At 35.2% G+C, this 18216-nt stretch overlaps 2 protein-coding genes across 3 annotated transcripts in view; one reads left to right on the top strand and one right to left on the bottom strand.

The window, feature by feature from the left end:
• The window catches only part of LOC150108877 (scoloptoxin SSD14-like), a 141470-nt gene that overhangs the window by 102328 nt on the left and 20926 nt on the right, over positions 1-18216 (bottom strand). The window lies entirely within an intron of this gene.
• LOC150108878 (scoloptoxin SSD14-like) overlaps positions 1-18216 on the top strand; it is a 90260-nt gene that overhangs the window by 52789 nt on the left and 19255 nt on the right. For both annotated transcript variants that reach the window (XM_090410533.1, XM_090410541.1), the window contains exons 6-10: positions 705-897; positions 1150-1313; positions 6716-7005; positions 7110-7300; positions 16912-17152. In XM_090410533.1, the coding sequence (XP_090266659.1) occupies positions 705-897; positions 1150-1313; positions 6716-7005; positions 7110-7300; positions 16912-17152 (1079 nt within the window). The remainder of the gene's footprint in view (positions 1-704; positions 898-1149; positions 1314-6715; positions 7006-7109; positions 7301-16911; positions 17153-18216) is intronic.

Genomic DNA, 18216 nt, shown 5'->3' with positions numbered 1-18216 from the left:
CGGTGGCCTGAAAAAGTTTGGGAACCACTGCTCTAGATGTATCATACATACTAGTATGGACTGACTTTTCCTTGGGGTTTATTGTTACGTGATTATCATAACAGACTACATCTGAAATATAGAACAAATGCTTTATGAGGTATTCTTAAAAGAAAAGGAAAATTATAAATTAACAATTATGGAGAAAACTTAATTAGTGTATAGGAGAGCATGGCAGGCAGTGGGCGTGGAAAGCGTTATGATTTGGGGCATGTTTTCCTGGAAATACTATTATAATTCCAATCAGATCGCGCTGTCTGATGATTCTAATAGAGAATTACGGGATGGCTTAGAACGAGAAGTCACATGTGCTGATTCCCTTAAGAGAGACAACTCCAGCAAAAGGGGTTTGTATCGTGTTATAGGAGACGAGTATTCTGGCCTCATGTTGCAGTTGATAGATATATGCGATTACTTTACGAGGGCAGAAAACTGGCCTCAAATAACACAACGAAAAAAAGGATAACAAAATTAAGCTTTGCTTTAAAATCAAATCTTCCATTTTTTTTACGTAATCCGAAAATAAAGCCATTAGTGTTTGAGACATGCTATTGTTCTGAAACTGCGAGATTAGAAAGTGAATTTCCACAACTCAAGTCATTATTGATCATTTACTTAAAAAAAAAACTGCTTGTTATTTCATTATTGTCTTCTTTTCCTGCTAGGAGGCCTGTCAATTGCGGTCCCCGGTGAGTTATCAGGTTACTATATAGCTCATAATGAGCATGGCAAACTACCATGGAAAGATCTTGTGGAACCCACTATTGAGTTGTGTCATCAAGGAGTACCTGTCAACTGGCACCTAGCTAATGCTTTGAAACAAGAAAAAGAGGACATTATGAGTGAACCCACTATGAGGTAGGAATTGGTTAATTAGCTAATATCAATATATAATCGTCAGAAAGATTTAATTTTCTCATTGAATTATTAGCCATATCATTACATGAAACAGATGTGATAATTAGCGTTTATTTCGTATTACAAGTGAACTTGTAGCTTGACAAGAGTTGTTCAAAATCGAACAGGCAGACTGACCTCATATGTTGGTCAGTCAAAAATTTCTTCCTTTTTCTTTAATGTAAATTAATTTTTATTTTATTTTCATTACAGAGATATTTTTGTAAACAACGAAACAGGAGATATATACAAAGAAGGAGAAATTCTAAAGCGATTAGACCTTGTCCCAACTCTAATGGATATAGCAAGTGAAGGAGGGGATATTCTATATAGTAGCAATATGGCTTCAAAGCTAGTGGAAGATATTCAAAAATTTGGTATGATTTTCTTGCCTTCATTTGTTCACATTGATACATGATATCTGCTTTTCTAGACTACCACCACCACCAATATAAAAGACATTTATGTATAAACATAATTTATTATCCTCTTACATTTATTATTTTATGAGTATCTCAATGGAGTCAGAAGACTTATCGCGGGAGACCTATTATTCACACAATGCTTATCATACATCTCCTTAAACTCGTCCGCTGTTCACGGACGAATCATTCATAACCACCTGTAGCAACCCATTCACCACTCTGCAAGCAAAAAATCTACTCCTAACTTCCTTGCCGATCACACTCTTACACAACTTCCACAAGTGACCCCCTTATTCTCTCCTTTCTTACCATGGAATAAAGGTCTTCAGTGCCAATCTTATAAAACTCCTTTCATAGTTACTAGTATATGATTCTATCATATCTCCTCTTTTTCATCTAGCAGCCCAAACATTAAGCAAACTCTTTTTTGAGCTAATAACGTCGCTTTTTGGAGGTACGAGAGCAGAAACGAGTACAAGGTACTCGTTTCAGCTCTCGATGAAGATACTTCATCAGTCTGATAAAGTATCTTCATCTTCTTTAGCCTCTTTCCATTTACTGCCGGATACAGACACCCCCTTGAACTGTAAAGTTAAGTTCTGTTTTTAATGATATACAAATTTTTGTACATCATACTTTCATCTTTTTCTTCGACGACCTTTCCTTCTCTTGGTATCCACTTAGTGCTTAATTTCTCCACCTTTCGTCTGGCAATCTTCTAATGTGGCCAGCCCATCTGTACGTGCTTTACATCACTTCAATAATATCTACTCTAGTCATCAAATTCTAGTATTTCTTATTCTATTCCTTATGCGAAGCATTATTTCCCTTCTCCAAGGCTCTTTGGGTCACACGCAACCTGTCTTACTATTTTTAGTCGTTGCCCACGTCTCCCGTCCAGAGGTAAACACTGGAAGAATGCATATTAAAGTGCCTTCTATTTTATAAGTAAAGCTAACAAGTAAACCTTTATATAACCAAAATACTTCGTTTCCTTGCGTGATTCTTCTACTTATTTCCTTAAGTTGTTTTTCCATAAACTAATTAACTGACCAAGTAAATATGGCCATCCTCCACAATTTCAATATGATTATCTGTTAATTTTAGTTCAGTATGATCTAAATTTTAAACCAGATTAACCATTAACCCATTTTTCCAGCTTTCTCTTATCAAGGTCACTCAGCATTTCCTGAGCTTTTTTTTTTGTTGTTGTAAAAAACGCGATGTCACCTGTAGAATGTAAATGATTGAGCTTTTTTCCATTGATATTAATTCCATGATTTTCCACATTAGACATTCTTAAAGACTTCTAATGTATCAGGAAACAATTTTGGGTGATATAGGATCTCCTTACCTTACTCCCCCATTACCAAATTCCTTTCCCCGTGTTCTAGTTTTATACTGGCTGCTGAGTTTTGATATGTACAGTTTTTAGTAATTGAATAAGCTTTATTGGGATGGCTTGTTGTTTTAAGCTCCTAATTATTTCTGAATGATATAGAGAATCAAAGAGTTTTCAAAATCTACGAACAATAAATATACCAGATTTTTATTCAGGAAATTATATTCATTTATTTTTCTATTATTTGGTTGACAGTGTGCATATGATCTATTGTAGAGAATCTTGTAGTTCATATGGCTGTGCATCATCCAAAACCGTTGTGATCATATTAATATAACCGATACAAACATTTTGTACAGTTGTGATATCAATAACTATAAGCCAATCAGTGTGCTATCATCTCTACTGCCCTTTTTACGTAAAAAACAAAAAAATAATCAAGGATTTATGACACTGCACTAGATTTTTTCTGTAGTTAAAATATCACTGAACATATCCAAGAGACCTTATGAAACTGTAAACCTCCTGAGTTAGTACTGTGTTGTGCCAGTACGCCATCTTCTCCAGGACTTATTCTTTGTTGACATGAGGACTTTCCATAATTCTTCCATCACGATAGTTCCCTATCGGCCTCATCAAAACATAGTTGAGGTTTTTCATTTGTTCCCTTGCCTGGGTATAGGTCCCTATAAAACTATATATTTTCATTATTTCTTCTTTATTATGTTGCACTATTCCTTGCTTATTTTTCAAGAACAGTTAACAAAAATAAACTAGTACATTTTTTTTTTTTTTGAAAAAAAAAAGGGCTTTTAATGCAGGCGCATTGAAATACATTCCTAGGGTTGACAATTTTCGCAACATGTCTCAGATCGCCCTCCAAGAAGCAACATAATTCAGAAAAAGAAAAAAAAAACTTCAAAGAAGATCAAAGAAATCGTTACCATCAAAGCAGACAAAAGCAATGCAGCGGTTATCATGGAGACAACTGCTACATATCAAAAGATTTGGGTACTGTTTTCCAACTCGTTAACTTACGCTTCGTTAGAACACGACCCTACTTGGGCCATTCATGATGAGACAAATGATCTTTTACCCAACATACCCATCTGGCCTACTGATTTAAAGAAAATGTCGAAATCCAGGCATCTGTTAATCCCACGACTTTACGGGATACCGAAAGTTTATAAGGCGGATGTTCCACTTCGACCTATAATGAAAGAAATAGTTCATGACTGAATAAGCTTATATCCAAGCGCCTTTCACATCTATTACCATTTCCACATCCGGCACACGGATTCCTGCATTGTGCATATTTTGCCAAAAACTATCTGAAAGTTCCATCATGCCATTCTAACTAGTCTAGATATCGTTTCCTTATTCACCAGTATCTATGCAGAGGAAGTCCTAAAGCTTATTGATGACCCGTTTCCTTCTGATATCTCTTAGCTATTTAAATATTGTCGTCACTAATTACTTCAAATGGAACAGACAAATTAACAGCTTTCTAGCCTCGTAATTTTTGCATACGTACTTTTCAGCCTGCCATCTTCAAATAATGCTGAACAGCTAGTTCATACTACCTCCCACATTTCACGTGTCTATGATTTATTTATTTTTGAAGTCGGCAAACATTTATCCAGAAGTCAAGTCTTAGTGGAGAAACTATAGTTAGAATTAAAAACGTCCAGTTTTTTTTTTTTTTTAATAACATCTACAGACTAAAACATACGGGAGGTAGTAGGTCCCCCACCGCTCTCTGGAATTAAACTCCGAGTTTTCACCCGAAACACAGACAACCTAGACAGATAAATTTAAGTTAAACACAAAACACTGGATATAGTTGTTTAGGCCATAATTCCTAACTGCCAAACCCAAGTCGGACTATTTTAAGATGGAAGCCAAATGACACAAAACAATTTGTGTGGATTCTAAGATATGGTATGGCACTGATTTATTTTCGTAGTTGTTTAAGATCGTAGTGTAGAAATTGATGAGAATGATAGAAAGATTAGTTTCTTTAATGGCTTAAGCAAAGAAGACTTTCCATGAACTGACCGAAGTCTTAAATCAGTCTTAATTTAAATTGGGAGAAAGGTTTTTCCTTCATTTGGGACGCTCCTAAGGAAATACGAAACAATTCAGTATAGGATGTGGGGATGGGTGAGAGGTGACCAAATTCGGTATTTCTGCATGACTTTTAAGGCAATGCTGTTTTATAGTGCAAATCTGTATAACGTTTATAAAAGTTCCTAAATTTAGCTTCTAATGGCGTGAAATGTGAAAGTAATATATCACTGAAATGTACGAAATAATACATCTATTTTCAGTATTATTTTCAAGGAATACATTAAGAAAGGATCCTTCGCAAATTGTAGGGACAGCAGAGATCTAAGTTTGGAGAAGAAAGTTTCTACATTCTACTTTAGATAACTGTTTTGATGGTTACTGCTATGATTATTTTAATTTTTAATAGCTCCTTTATTCCGCCTAATAATATTCCCTTTGGTATAAGTTTGTTTTGGTAATAAAAATAGTTCATTGTCTCAACGAGTTTCTCTTAGAGCTAAATATTTTACTTATTTGTAAAAGATCAGTGGAAGAAACGAAGTGTGAGATTATGGTTGAAAAGCCAACGCTTGTTTGCTTACTAGTTTGTTTTTAGCTCAACCCCTCCCCGTCAACGGCCGTGAATGGAAGGGGCCAAATTCTGAATGGGATTAAAATATTCATACATTACTTTAAATTTGCGGACAAGATGAAGTAGTGTTCTAATAATGAACGAGCTTAAGTCCTTTCACCATGGATGCCTCCACGGAGCGATTTCTCATACTGTCACTTTCTCCAAGAAAGAATGCTAGGTTCAGATGTCGGCTGTGATGGCGGTCGTTTTTAATTTTTTTTTTTTTTTTTTTTTTTTTTTTTTTTTGGCAGAACAGACAAATCCTGGAAATGCAACCAAGACCAAATATACTGATGCCAGAAGACAATAATTTTAAGACAACGTCTAAGATGACCAGCCTTTCTTTTTTACACTTTCGCAGAGATTTCGTAATATCACCGAATGGCTAGGTTGGATGAGCCTCCATAGCTCAGTCAGTATAGACAAAGCCCTTTGGTCGGAAAGACCTGGGTTCGATTCCCGTCCAAGATGTGAGGAACCTTTATCTGGTCTCTTTCAACTAAAAGTGAGTTAGCCGGTCTCATACGGAGGTAAGGGTTTTTCGTCCCTCTGAACAGGCAAACCGGCCCATGAACACACGCTGCTACAGTCAAAAATACATTCCCCCTTTCCAAGCGGCAGGCCGGTTGGGGATTGCGTTAACAAAGTCGCATCAATGTAGCACGCGGACCCTGCATTCGAAGCGGGATAAATGCGCAGAGGAAGAAGACTGCATGGCTAGGTTGTTTCATGAGAGTGGCATTTCATTTTGCAAACAAGTTCCATCTTAGATTCGTTCTCATGGAACAGACCTATAAGGCGAAATGTGTCGCTGCATTCTTTGTCACCAAATACTGCCATGTTTTGTAACTAATGTTTTTAACCGTAACAAAGTTGGTACATGAACTTGCGAACTTTCAGAAACCGAATTTGCAGTCATTCAAATAAAATGAGTGCTAAACTTAACTTTAATTCTGTGTGTGTGTATCTCCATTGATGGAATCTGAATTCTGTGGTACCTTGTGACAAATTACGACAGAAAAGGCCCCAAAGTAAATGTACAAATCATTTCTACATAACCTTGGGGAGATATGCTTTCGTTTTTCAGACTAGGAAGGATAAAAATATAACTCACTCCTGAATAATGCAGAGATGGACTTCGCAGGCAATCGACAGTAAGCCAACTTGATAAAAGTAACTAAGATACCGGTACTATTAAAACTTGAAGCAATACGATCAACAAAGATAAATCTACAAGATTTACCTTTGTTGGATCAGTTGAATAACGCGAATTACTTAAAATCATATGCAAACTATTACAGTGTCTCACTTTTCTATTTCCATAACTAGGTGGAATAATCACCTTGGAAGATATGGAAGAATACAGCCCTTTCTGGCATACTCCAATAGCTTTAACCACACATGGAAAAATGACTGTCTATACCGTTCCGCCTCCTGGAAGCGGAGCTGTTTTGGGAATGATCTTGAACATTCTGAAAGGATATAATATTACCTCTGATGTACCAAAAACAGAAAAAGATTCCGTGTTATTCTACCACAGGATGACGGAGGCCTTTAAGTTTGCGTATGCAAGGAGGATGGAACTAGAGGACGGTCCTAATGACCCAGTTGTTCAAGAGGTAAGGAATGCGAGTTACAAATGCGATTCGACACTGCTAGAATAAAATAAACCAACCATAGTCATTCTATTCTTCACTTTCTCCCCTTCTTAATTTTTGTCTAGTTGGTAGCCGAGATGATCTCAAACAGCTATGCCGACGATATTAGAAAAGCGATCATGGACAACCAGACATTTAACGATCTCGCTCATTACGGAGTGAACATTGCACAAAAAGACGACCATGGAACTTCTCATCTTTCAGTACTGGCACCTAATGGAGATGCTGTATCAGTTACCAGCACAATTAATCTTTAGTAAGTAATTTTTTTCTCTCAAGTTATTTAAAGCGAAAGTTGTATATAGATCCGTTAAAATTTTAGTAGTAAAATGGTTTATTTGCAAGAGAAAAAATGCCATGCAGTTCTGACAATGGATTCGTGTCGGAAGAACAATCTTGTCTTGTTGGAAAGACCTAGGGTTCGTATTCCACCAGGACGTGAGTATGGCGTCTATTTAGTTAACCCCTTAACACACAAAGATGTCTGTGACACGTCTATTGTATATTAAGATTTTGAATTTTGGTTTCACATATAAATACAACCGAATATAGACGCTAGACAATCTTGTGCCTATTTCCTTTCAGCCGAGAAAAGTTGCCAACGGCGTGTATCGGCTATTTCGTTTGCGTTTGCACAAATTCTTCATTATTTTTCAAATAATGATGATTTTGATCCAGCAAATTACCCTCGCCCAAAAATTGGCAGAAAAACGACCGTTTTCTGATTTTTAATTGGTACGTTAAGGGGTTAAAGGTGCCTTAGCCGTTCTCATATGGAGAATTCAGGTGAAAGTCCATCGAAAAATCAACAAACAGGCCGAACACACACACACACACACACACACAGCACGTGACTTGTAAACTTAACTACCGGTATACCTCGATTAACGAATCGGATGCGTTCCACGAAATTACTTTGTTAAGCGAAACTTCGTTCTCAGAGGTAAAAATACTATGGTCATAATAGGGATATGTTCTTACGTAAAGAAAATGAAAGACTTTTTTTTTTTGAAAAAAGAAAAGCTTTATTAAATAAAAAGTCAATATTACGTACCAAACAAAGATAAAATCACGACATTTTAAAATACGAATCTAAAGTTGATTGTTTATGGGTTTTTTTTTTCTTCTTTCATTTAACAATTGTGTATACGGATTTATTGCATTTAACACTGATCGCTTAACAATAACACTTCTTCCTAAATCAGGATCATTTTCACTGAAAAAATTTAACGTTTTCAATGTCATTCAAGCGCCTTTTTAAATCTTTGGTTGCTAACACTTTTTCGGTAGGGACTTCTTTAATTTCGTCTTCATTTTATTTGACTTCGTTTCTAATAATTTTTTTCTAAATCTTCTATTGAAAAACCATCGTCTTCTGCAATTAATAAATTTCTTACATCCTCTTCGTCGACATTTTCGAAACCTATCGATTGAGCCATCTGGATAGCTTCATCTCTAATCTCTAGAATGTTATTTTCTTCTTCTAGTACAACAACTTCTGGCCATAATTTGCGCCGAACTCCATTGAAGCATTACTGAGTGACTTCGTTTCCAAGAGATATTAATGTTTTCAATTGCGTCTTTAATGGTATAGTTTTTCCAAAAAGTTTTAATTGACATTTGCGCTTTATCTTCTAGTTCAATTAAATTGCTTAATGTACCACGCAGATAAGCTTCAAATGTTGCTATTACTCCCTGATCCATCGGTTGAACCAGGGAAGTTGCGTTTGCTGGAAGAAAGACAACTTGACAGGAATCCATATGTCTAACGCATTAAGATCAGTAGGATGTGCCGGAGCGTTGTCTAACAACAAAACAGCTTTTTCTTCAAAATTATTTCTTTGGCAATACCGTTTAACTTCTGGACAAAAATGGTTAACAAACCAATAGTAAATAACTCCTTGGTAATCCACGCTTTTCTATTAGCTTTCCATATTACATGGAAATTCGTTTGTATGTTACCTTTTAACGCCTTCGGATTTTCCGAATGGTAAACTAATAATTTTAATTTAAAATCGCCAGAGCCATTTCATCCAAAAGTAACGTTAAACGGTCTTTGGTTGCTTTGAACTCAGCTGCTGATTTTCCTTCAATAGAAATGAAGCTTTTTGATGGTACCCGTTTCCAAAACAAACTGCTTTCGTCCACATTTAACCCCAAATTTGGTGAAAATTTTTCATGTTCAATTATTTCCTTTAGTTTTTCTGGAAACTTATTCGCAGCTTCAACATCTTTATACTTGCAGCCTCTGATAATTTTACACTATGAATTCTGGCCCGTTTATTAAATTTCTCAAACCAACCACAAGCCGCCGCAAAATTTTCTGCAATTTCTTCAGTTTGTTTAGATTTCAGGTGATTAAACAAAAATAATGTTTTTTCTTGAATCACCATTTGCATATGACGTTGTGACATGTCATCTATCCACAAGCTTAACATTTTTTCCATTTTTTTCTAAAATTGGACTCCTTAAGCGAGTTAATTTTGCTGCTGTAACATCTGTACAATTCTGAGCAGACTGTTTTATTTTTTCTGATTGACTAAGCATGGTTGTTAAAGATGACTGCTACTTATAAAGAATGTGCCATATCGGATTTTTTTTTCTCCTTTAAATTACCAAGTAAAGAAATTGCTTTTTCTTTTCCTTGATTCTGACTCAACTAAATCTATAGAAAAACAAAATATCAATTAATATTTACAAAATCTACAATAACGCTATCAGAGAAAATACATCATTTATTGCAATGCACCACACTCAAACACACCCTACGAAGTATAAGCAACGATAAATTAGCGCGGATGACGCGCGAAACGGTTTCATATCCCACAGAAATAAGGCGCATAACCATACTAAAAATACACTGCCATTTGAGCAGTTACAGTTGGGAATGACGTAACCATGCAATGACAAGCGCAAAGTATTGGCGTTAGATCGCAGTGCATTTGTTTCGTAATCTAAAGCGTTAATCGAATAATTCCAATTATTAACTATTCAATCAATGTCAAAACATAAGCTGTAACCTTTAGCATGTTGTACTGCAATTATATAATGTTGTAACGATTGTTATTATTTATAAACACAAACAAAATTTAATTTTTTCATTTTTTCCTTGGGAATGCTGCAGCGTCGCAGTGCTATGTACTGTTCATTACGATCCCTAACTTAGAAACGAGGTGGGGACGGTATTGGAAGTGATGGTTGATAGAAAATTTAAATTCAAGGGACATACTGCAAATAGGGCAAAAACAACTCGGAATTGCTGCCGTGCTAAGGAAATTGAGATAGAAGAGATAGAATATTGTATGATGCTCTGCTCAGCTAGACAACTGTGCTTTCTAGGGAATTAAGAGAGTTTGGTGGAGAGAAGGCGAATGGGGCGACATGATTGAGACATTCAAGCCGTTTTAATGTTTGAAGACATTTGCCAGATGAATACTGGAAAGATTTTTCAAATGGCAGAAACAAGGAGAAAGAGCAAGAATCATTTCTGGAAGGTATGCAAGGGAGCAGTGAATAAGAGGGGTGTGCATGTGTAAAAACGGACTGATTATAGGGACGAAAAAAAGATTAACAGCGGTCCCTGCGCAAATGCTGGTCCAGTTGGTTTGACTGCTTAATTTATTATAATTAGGTATTGGGAATATGTGCCACTAAGGTATTAAAAAACAAATATGCTATTAAACAATATCTAAAAAATGTATTAAGTACTGTACAATTTTTAGACAGATGTAGTTAAAGAAATTTTTTTTCAACAAAATCTACAATTTTATTATCAAAATTTAAATATTATCTTCACACAGCGCGAGGCCCGATGAGTCCAATCTGTTTTAAGACGATCCTAATGAACTTCATTTAAAATTACAGTAATCCCTCGATTAATGCGCCCCCGATTAGTGCGTCATTTTTTTTTCGATACCCAAATTCGACTAGTGCGCGTATATAATCTTAAAAATAAATGTTACAGATTTTAAAAATTTTCTATCTATACATTTTTATGGCTAACTATTTTAAAAAATCATTCACTAGAATTAAATAATTTAGTTACCGATTTATTAAACAAGTTATTTTTAATGGCATACTACACTACTTCCATGTACACTATGCATACTATGTTCCAAATTTTTACTGCCAAATGCAACTTCTCTCATACAACCTGTGGACCAGGGGATTATCGCAACCTTTAAGGCATACTACCCGAGAAGAACATTTAAACAGGCAATAGAAGTAACATCTGGTGAGAATTCTATGACATTAGTAGAATTCTGGAAGAAATTTAATGTTAAATCTGCTATTGAAAATATTCATCAATCTTGGAATGAAATTACTGCTAGTAATATACGAGCCGTTTGGAAGCATTCTTCCACATTGTGCAAAAGATTTTGGAAGTTTTTCAAATGAAATGGATAATGCTCTTGAGGAAATTGCCAACATCGGGCGTGAACTGGGATTTGATGAGATTGACAATAACATCCAAGATGTTAATTAAATCTCATTCTGAAGAATTGAGTGATTTCGACCTGCTAAATTTAGATGCACAGCGGGAAGATCCCGAAGAATATGAAGAAAATTTAACCACTGAAAGTCAGCCAAAAGAGATTTCACAGAAACAATTTGAAAATATTTTTCGTACAATCGAAGTTTTCAAGCAGCAATGCTTCGAGGCTGACCCTGATGAAGAGAGAAGCAGAAAAATTTGCAGAAGAGTAGAAGAGGCAATAGGGCCATACCGTTGGTTGTATGAAAAAAAGAAACAGAATGCCCGCCAAACTACGTTAGCTCACTTCTTTGTTAAGAAGTAGAATAATAAAATTTATATTCTGAATATGTTTTCTTGTCTTTCAGCTTCATGATTTTCCTTTAACTAGGCCATGAGAAATACCTTAATTCTTTTATAAAAAAATTAAGGTTCAAAAAAGAAATTTGAGGAACGAATTATACTTTTCCCCATAGGTTATTATATTCGATTAGTGCGTTTTCGATTAATGCGCCTGTTTTAAAGAACGCATTAGGCACATTAATCGAGGAATTACTGTACGTTATTTCAAAAAAATCCATTCTGATGGCGATGTGAGAAGATTTTGTTTGAAGGTAATGAATGGAATTAATTGCGGGGGGGGGGGGGGCAATTACTCTGAATGCATTCAAAGCAAGGTAATGTATGCAAGGGAAGCTATGGTTGTTCATAGCTTCTTGCTATGAGTTTTGTGACTTCACAGATAACTACATCAATTCTAGTTTTAGACAAGTTTACAAGTCACGTGCTGTGTGTGTGTGTGTGTGTTCTCCGGCATGTTTGTTGATTTGGCGATATGGACCTTCACCTGAATTCTCCATATGAGAATGGCTAAGGCATCTTTCAGTTTTAGGACGATCCTAATGAACTTCATTTAAAATTACGTTATTTCAAAAAATCCATCCTGATGGATTTCTCGATTCTTGCTATTTCTCCTGTTTTTAAGGATATATCTATAACAAATATTTTCTTATTAATTTCTTTATTCAAAAGATATTTACATCATCAGTGGTCGTAAGAGGCACTTAAGCGCCCATGGCTTTCCAACTATTCTTGAACTTCGCAACCGTAACTCGAGGATAAGGTGGTTAGCCCTATGCCTCCCGGTGTGTCCTATGTCTGTAGATGTGTGTTCACGGGACCGGTTTACCTGTGCTGGGGGACGAAGAACCTCAGTTTCAATGTGAAAAAGCCCTACCTCCGTATGAGACGGGCTAACTCGCCCTTTGTCGACAAAAACAAGATAAAAGGTTCCTCACGTCACTGACAGAAATTGAATCCAGGACTTTCCGACCAAAGGGCTTCGTCTATACCGACTCAGCTACGGAAGCTCTATTCAAAGAGATTAATGATGGTTATTTTTGGTGTCAAACACTGAACTATGTTCAGACATATCGACCCGATTTTGACATAGTCCAGGCATACAACCAGTAATAGTACCTGTCGGTGGTATGCACTGCAAGTTAATTTTTTTTGTATCAATTGCTAAAAAAAAATTCGAAATAAAAAAAGTCGGGGGGGGGGGGGGAATTCAGTTGTACTCCCGCTCAAGTACACTGCAAAAAAAAACATTACTACACGGAAATGGTTAGAAAACAGTATTAAACTTTACCGGCCATTATGGATCAAATACGCATCCTTATACGCTTCGTATCCATCATATATTTCAATGTAATATCAATGGTAATACAATTTTAATATGCACTTCGCATCCATGATAACTTTGACGTCTTGGCCGGTAGCGTGGTTAATGATCCATAAATCATTCTGTGGTGACCAATTGTCGAAACGTAAACAGTGCTCATCATAGTAAGTGGTTAACGCATATTTCTGTGGCATGTGTTTTCAATTAATTTGATCTGATTTGTAATTATGCTCTCCATTAGGATTGCTTGCTCATTCAAACAAACATTTCTTATTAGGAACATTCCATTAGTGATAAATTTCATCAACTCTGATTCGCCCACGAATAACAAAATACCACGTTTTATAAAATTTATCATCCTTGTGACAAAATGCATTGTGGAATTTCTTTCTGCTGCTTTTAACCATCTTCTCACCTCACGTAAAACGAAAAGCGGTATAATTGCATTATTTCCCCGTGATTCCCCATTAGGGGGGGGAGAAGACCCAACCCGTCTGAATCAGACGAAAGGGAGAGATAGATAGATATTAAAAATAATTGTTACTATGCAGGAATGAAAACAATATTTTGGGTTTTCTAATAATAGTAAAATAATAAAATTAAATCTACTCCTTTCTCTCTCTCTCTCTCTCTCTCTCTCTCTCTCCCCCCACTTTATTTACAATTTTCTAAAGGGACTTTTACATACCTAGAATTCATATGGTAAGTAATGAAGCTCAAATACTATCATCTTTAAGGCTATTTTATATTAAGCTGTGTCGCAATAATGTAATGGCCTGAATATATCTCCAATCCCCCATGCTTTCTCATCTGACGAAATCTGCTGGCAAAGAGAATTAAAAAAAAAATTCCATTTTGTAAAGCAGTATTAATGTGGCAATCTAAATTGTATTTTTGTATCATTCACAAAATACATTATATGCAGGAATATTACTTATATTTTTTTTCTCAATATCAAGTTTATTTGAAATAGTTGATATTCAGAATTTTCATTTAATGCATGCAAGCTGCACTTTGTGTTAATTATTTCTGAAAATTTTCTAGCTCAATCTCATGTTCATACACCATGTTGAAACAAAATGCTGCATATAATAGGATGATGATGAATGATATTTGTAATTTTGGCATGATGGTTGACAGACTGAAGTTCCAAGAGCATATTGCAAAGACTGACCATCTTTAATTTGTATATCAATGACAGAGAGAATATTTAAGAGGGGATATTCAGCTGTTTGTTGATGATGCAAACTGGGGAGAGCAATAGTTGATAAAGGTGATATCCTGCAGGATGATTTAAATAGATTGGTATTGTGGGCAAGGGATAATGATTGTCAATTTAATGTTGCAAAATGTAAAGTTATGCACTTCGGGTTGAACAGGTTGTAGATGGTGTATCATATTGATGGTGGATTGCAGTAAATTGATGAGGCTAGAGATTTGGGGATAATGGGGACAAAGGGTTAAAGTTCAGAGGTCATATTGAAAAATTTAGTAAAATAGCTCAAAGGATTACTTGGATGTTGAAAAGCACGCTAACAAGTAAAGATAGAATACTTATTATCCCTCTTTATAATGCTATGATTTGGTCACATCTTGACTACATCTTGGGTACCAGGAGGTGGTCGAAAGATTCAGAGACGAGTGACCAAGATAGTGACAGGTCTGTGGAATACTCCCTACAAGGATAGGCTGATGGTTTGTGGGTTACAAAGTTTAGTTGATAGGCAGAAGAATTGACATGATAGAAACTTTTATGATATTAAAGGGATTTTATATAGTGATGCAAGCGAAATTTTTCAATATATAACAAATAGTCGGAGAATTAAGGGCCATCCATGGAAGTTGTGTAGGAGTGTGGTTAATTGGAGTGTGCGGACCAGATTTTTTTGAGTGGAGAGTGGTGAGTGAGTGGAATGGATTGCCAGAACTGGTTGTGAGTTCCCTGTCAGTGAATGGATTCAAGGAGAGGTATGATATGATTTGTGTGTAATGGTTTATTTGGGTCTCCTGCAAAGAGTCTCCGGACTCCATGGAGATGCTGTAAATAATAATAATAATGAGTATATTGACATGTGGGGGATGAGGAAGTGGTAGTGGTATCACTGTATAAAGCACTGATCAGACCTCACTTGGATACTATGCTCAGATTTAGTCACTTAGTTTTCATTGTGACACGGAAACATTGGAGAAGGTCCAGAGTGACAAAGATAATATCAGGATCCTGAAATGTTGGCTATGGTGAGAAGAATGTAAATTGCAGAGTTTAATGAATAGGAGGAAAAGAGGTGATAGTGAGTTAGGAGATTTTATACAGAGTTAGAGGGAAAGGATCAGGGGTAATCCTTGGAAGCTGCGTTAGTGTGCTAGAGCGGGTGATGAGTAGATTTTTTATATGAGGAATTGTGAATTAATCGAACACATCAACAGAAGATCCGAACGCGGGGAGTGTTAAGGATGTTAGAGTTCAATATGATAAATATGTTGTCAATGGAATAAACCTCCCACGACAGGTCTACTAACTTCATGGACGATGTGATAATGTACTGTGTATTCATTATATTATTATTAGGGGCAACTCCAAGGAGTCCTTAGACTCATCGAGGTATATGCAAGGGCAATAAGTTTACTACTGTGTGTGTGTGTGTAGCAAGTGGTTCCCATTCAAGAAAGATTTAATGAATAGGAGGGAAAGAAGTGATAATAAGTTAGGAGATTTTATACAGAGTGTGAGGGAAAGAACCAGAGGTATCCTTAGAAGTTACGTCATTATCTTTGCTTGTTAACCTATTGTACATTTGTACCATGAGCAGGCAAAGAATTTTTTCATTATCGGTTTAAATATATTTTTGTATTTTTACACAGTCCGAAAACCGCAACTTATTCAAGCCAATTCATCTGCAAGAAATAATGAGGAACTAATCCAAAAGACTGACTCAAATCCGTCATGGACACGTTTTTTTTTTTTAATATAAGCCGAGTTAATCCAAGGGCAATTATCATCAGGCTGATACGACCAGATTTTGCGAGAGACAGGGCTCTGTCTCTTGCAAAATCGAATTTTCTTACATAGAACTAGACAAAGTAACCCAAAATTACACACGATAAACAAACTTCATGGACATATCAAGGTTTCATGTGCTTCTGCACTGGTCACTAGTGGCATAGCAGAAGTGTTTACAAGGAGAGGTCTGAAGAACAAAGGATTCAAAATTTGGAACCCATGTGCACAAAACATTGCAAATGCTAGTGTAAGAAATTTCTATTACTGTATGTTTTGTCTCGTTCCATGAAAGAAAAGATCTAGATTCCAAATAAAGTATATTAAATTAAAAATGCCAAGAAATTACATTCTAGTTTAATCCTTTATCCAAGTGTAAGCAAACAAAGTCTGCACATGAAGTATCGTCACGACTAGTCCACTTGTATGTAGAGACTAATGACTTCAACAGTAATTACCTTAGTATCCCACGATGAAAGCATACATCCTTTTGGATGTATATAATGCTTTTTTCAAGCTTTCATATGAAAATTAAGAATAAATAAGTTGTGTTTATCACCATCTGAAAGCAGATTTTACGATTAAAGTCAACTTAATGCAAGGTCAAGATTAAGAAAACATTTTCATTGTAAAACAATGCAAGCATAAATTAACGTAGTTGTGGGGAAAAGTTGAATATTATAAAGTTTTTCATCATTTATTTCTTCTTAGTTTTGGAAGTAAAAGGCGTTCTCCCAGCACTGGCATTATTCTAAATGATGAAATGGATGATTTTTCTTCTCCCAATATGAGCAATTACTTTGATGTACCTCCAACTGATAAGAATCACATCCGTCCAGGAATGAGGCCTTTGTCCTCAATGGTACCCACAATTGTTGTAGATCATAATGGAGATGTAAAAATGGTGACAGGTGCTGCTGGTGGCACTCGAATCATAACTGCAATATCATCAGTAAGTGAAGCATAAATAGACTTTTACATAGTGAGTAAGCAGATAATTCATTTTATATGTGCTCATTTCTTATTTATTTTGTCATTAATTTCAGTTTAAATCAAATCTTTTCTAGTTACGGACAAACTTAAAATTATAACAATTCAGAATTAAACAGATTTATTTTTTAACAGAAATAATACAGAATACATATGATACAGGCATACTACCAGAAGACTTCATAAAATTATTTGCATTTCGATAAAAAAAAAAAAAGAAGAAGGATGTAAAAGATTGTAGAACAATTATTAGCCTATTCCATGCTTCAAAAATACTGCTGAAAATAATAAACGTTTTCTAGAATTAAATAATATAGGTTAAAGTGCAATTAAAACAATTTATGAATTAAAAACTTATTAAAAAGATCAATAGAAATGAAAAAATCATTTCACACAGTAAGTCATGAAAAGTTAATAGAAATATTAAAAGACCTTCAAATTGATACAAAAGACCTCATGATGATAATAATAATAATAATAATAATAATAATAATACAATTATACTAGAATCAGACATGAACGAAATTTATAATGAACCAACAGATATCAAAGGAGGAGTGAGAAGGGTATATAACAGGGGTGTTCAACCCGTCGATCGCGGGCGATTTTTGGTTGATCTCTTGTGTATTCCTCCTTACTTACAAATTTAATTAAAACTGAAAACATAATATTTTATTTATCATTATTTTGCATTATTTTTAATTCGCTTTAAGTGTATTGTTACTGTTTATTTATTTTTCGTTAAAATTGTCAAATCAGTAATTTTCTTATAAGTCCGGGTAAATGAATTAATTTGGATCAGTGGAAGTCAAACAGCGGGCCGAGCGAATACGATTATAAGCAAAGTGTAAAAACTCGATTGTAGATTAAATATTAAATATTCCAAGCACAATACATCGATTTTTTACTTACGTTAAGTCCCATGTGAATATTGTAAAAAAAATAAACTTTGTTTGTCTCAGTATAGTTTGTATTAGATATTTTTGAAAATAACTCTTTTGAAGCAAACTGTTAGAGTGTTAAAAA

The sequence above is a fragment of the Typopeltis vanoorti genome, chromosome 2, assembly GCF_054136105.1.
Source record: "Typopeltis vanoorti isolate ZY-2024b chromosome 2, IOZ_Tvanoo_1.0, whole genome shotgun sequence".
Lineage (NCBI taxonomy): Eukaryota > Metazoa > Arthropoda > Arachnida > Uropygi > Thelyphonidae > Typopeltis > Typopeltis vanoorti.
The sequence above is the reverse complement of the archived record's forward strand: the minus strand, read 5'-3'. Positions and strand labels throughout refer to the sequence as shown.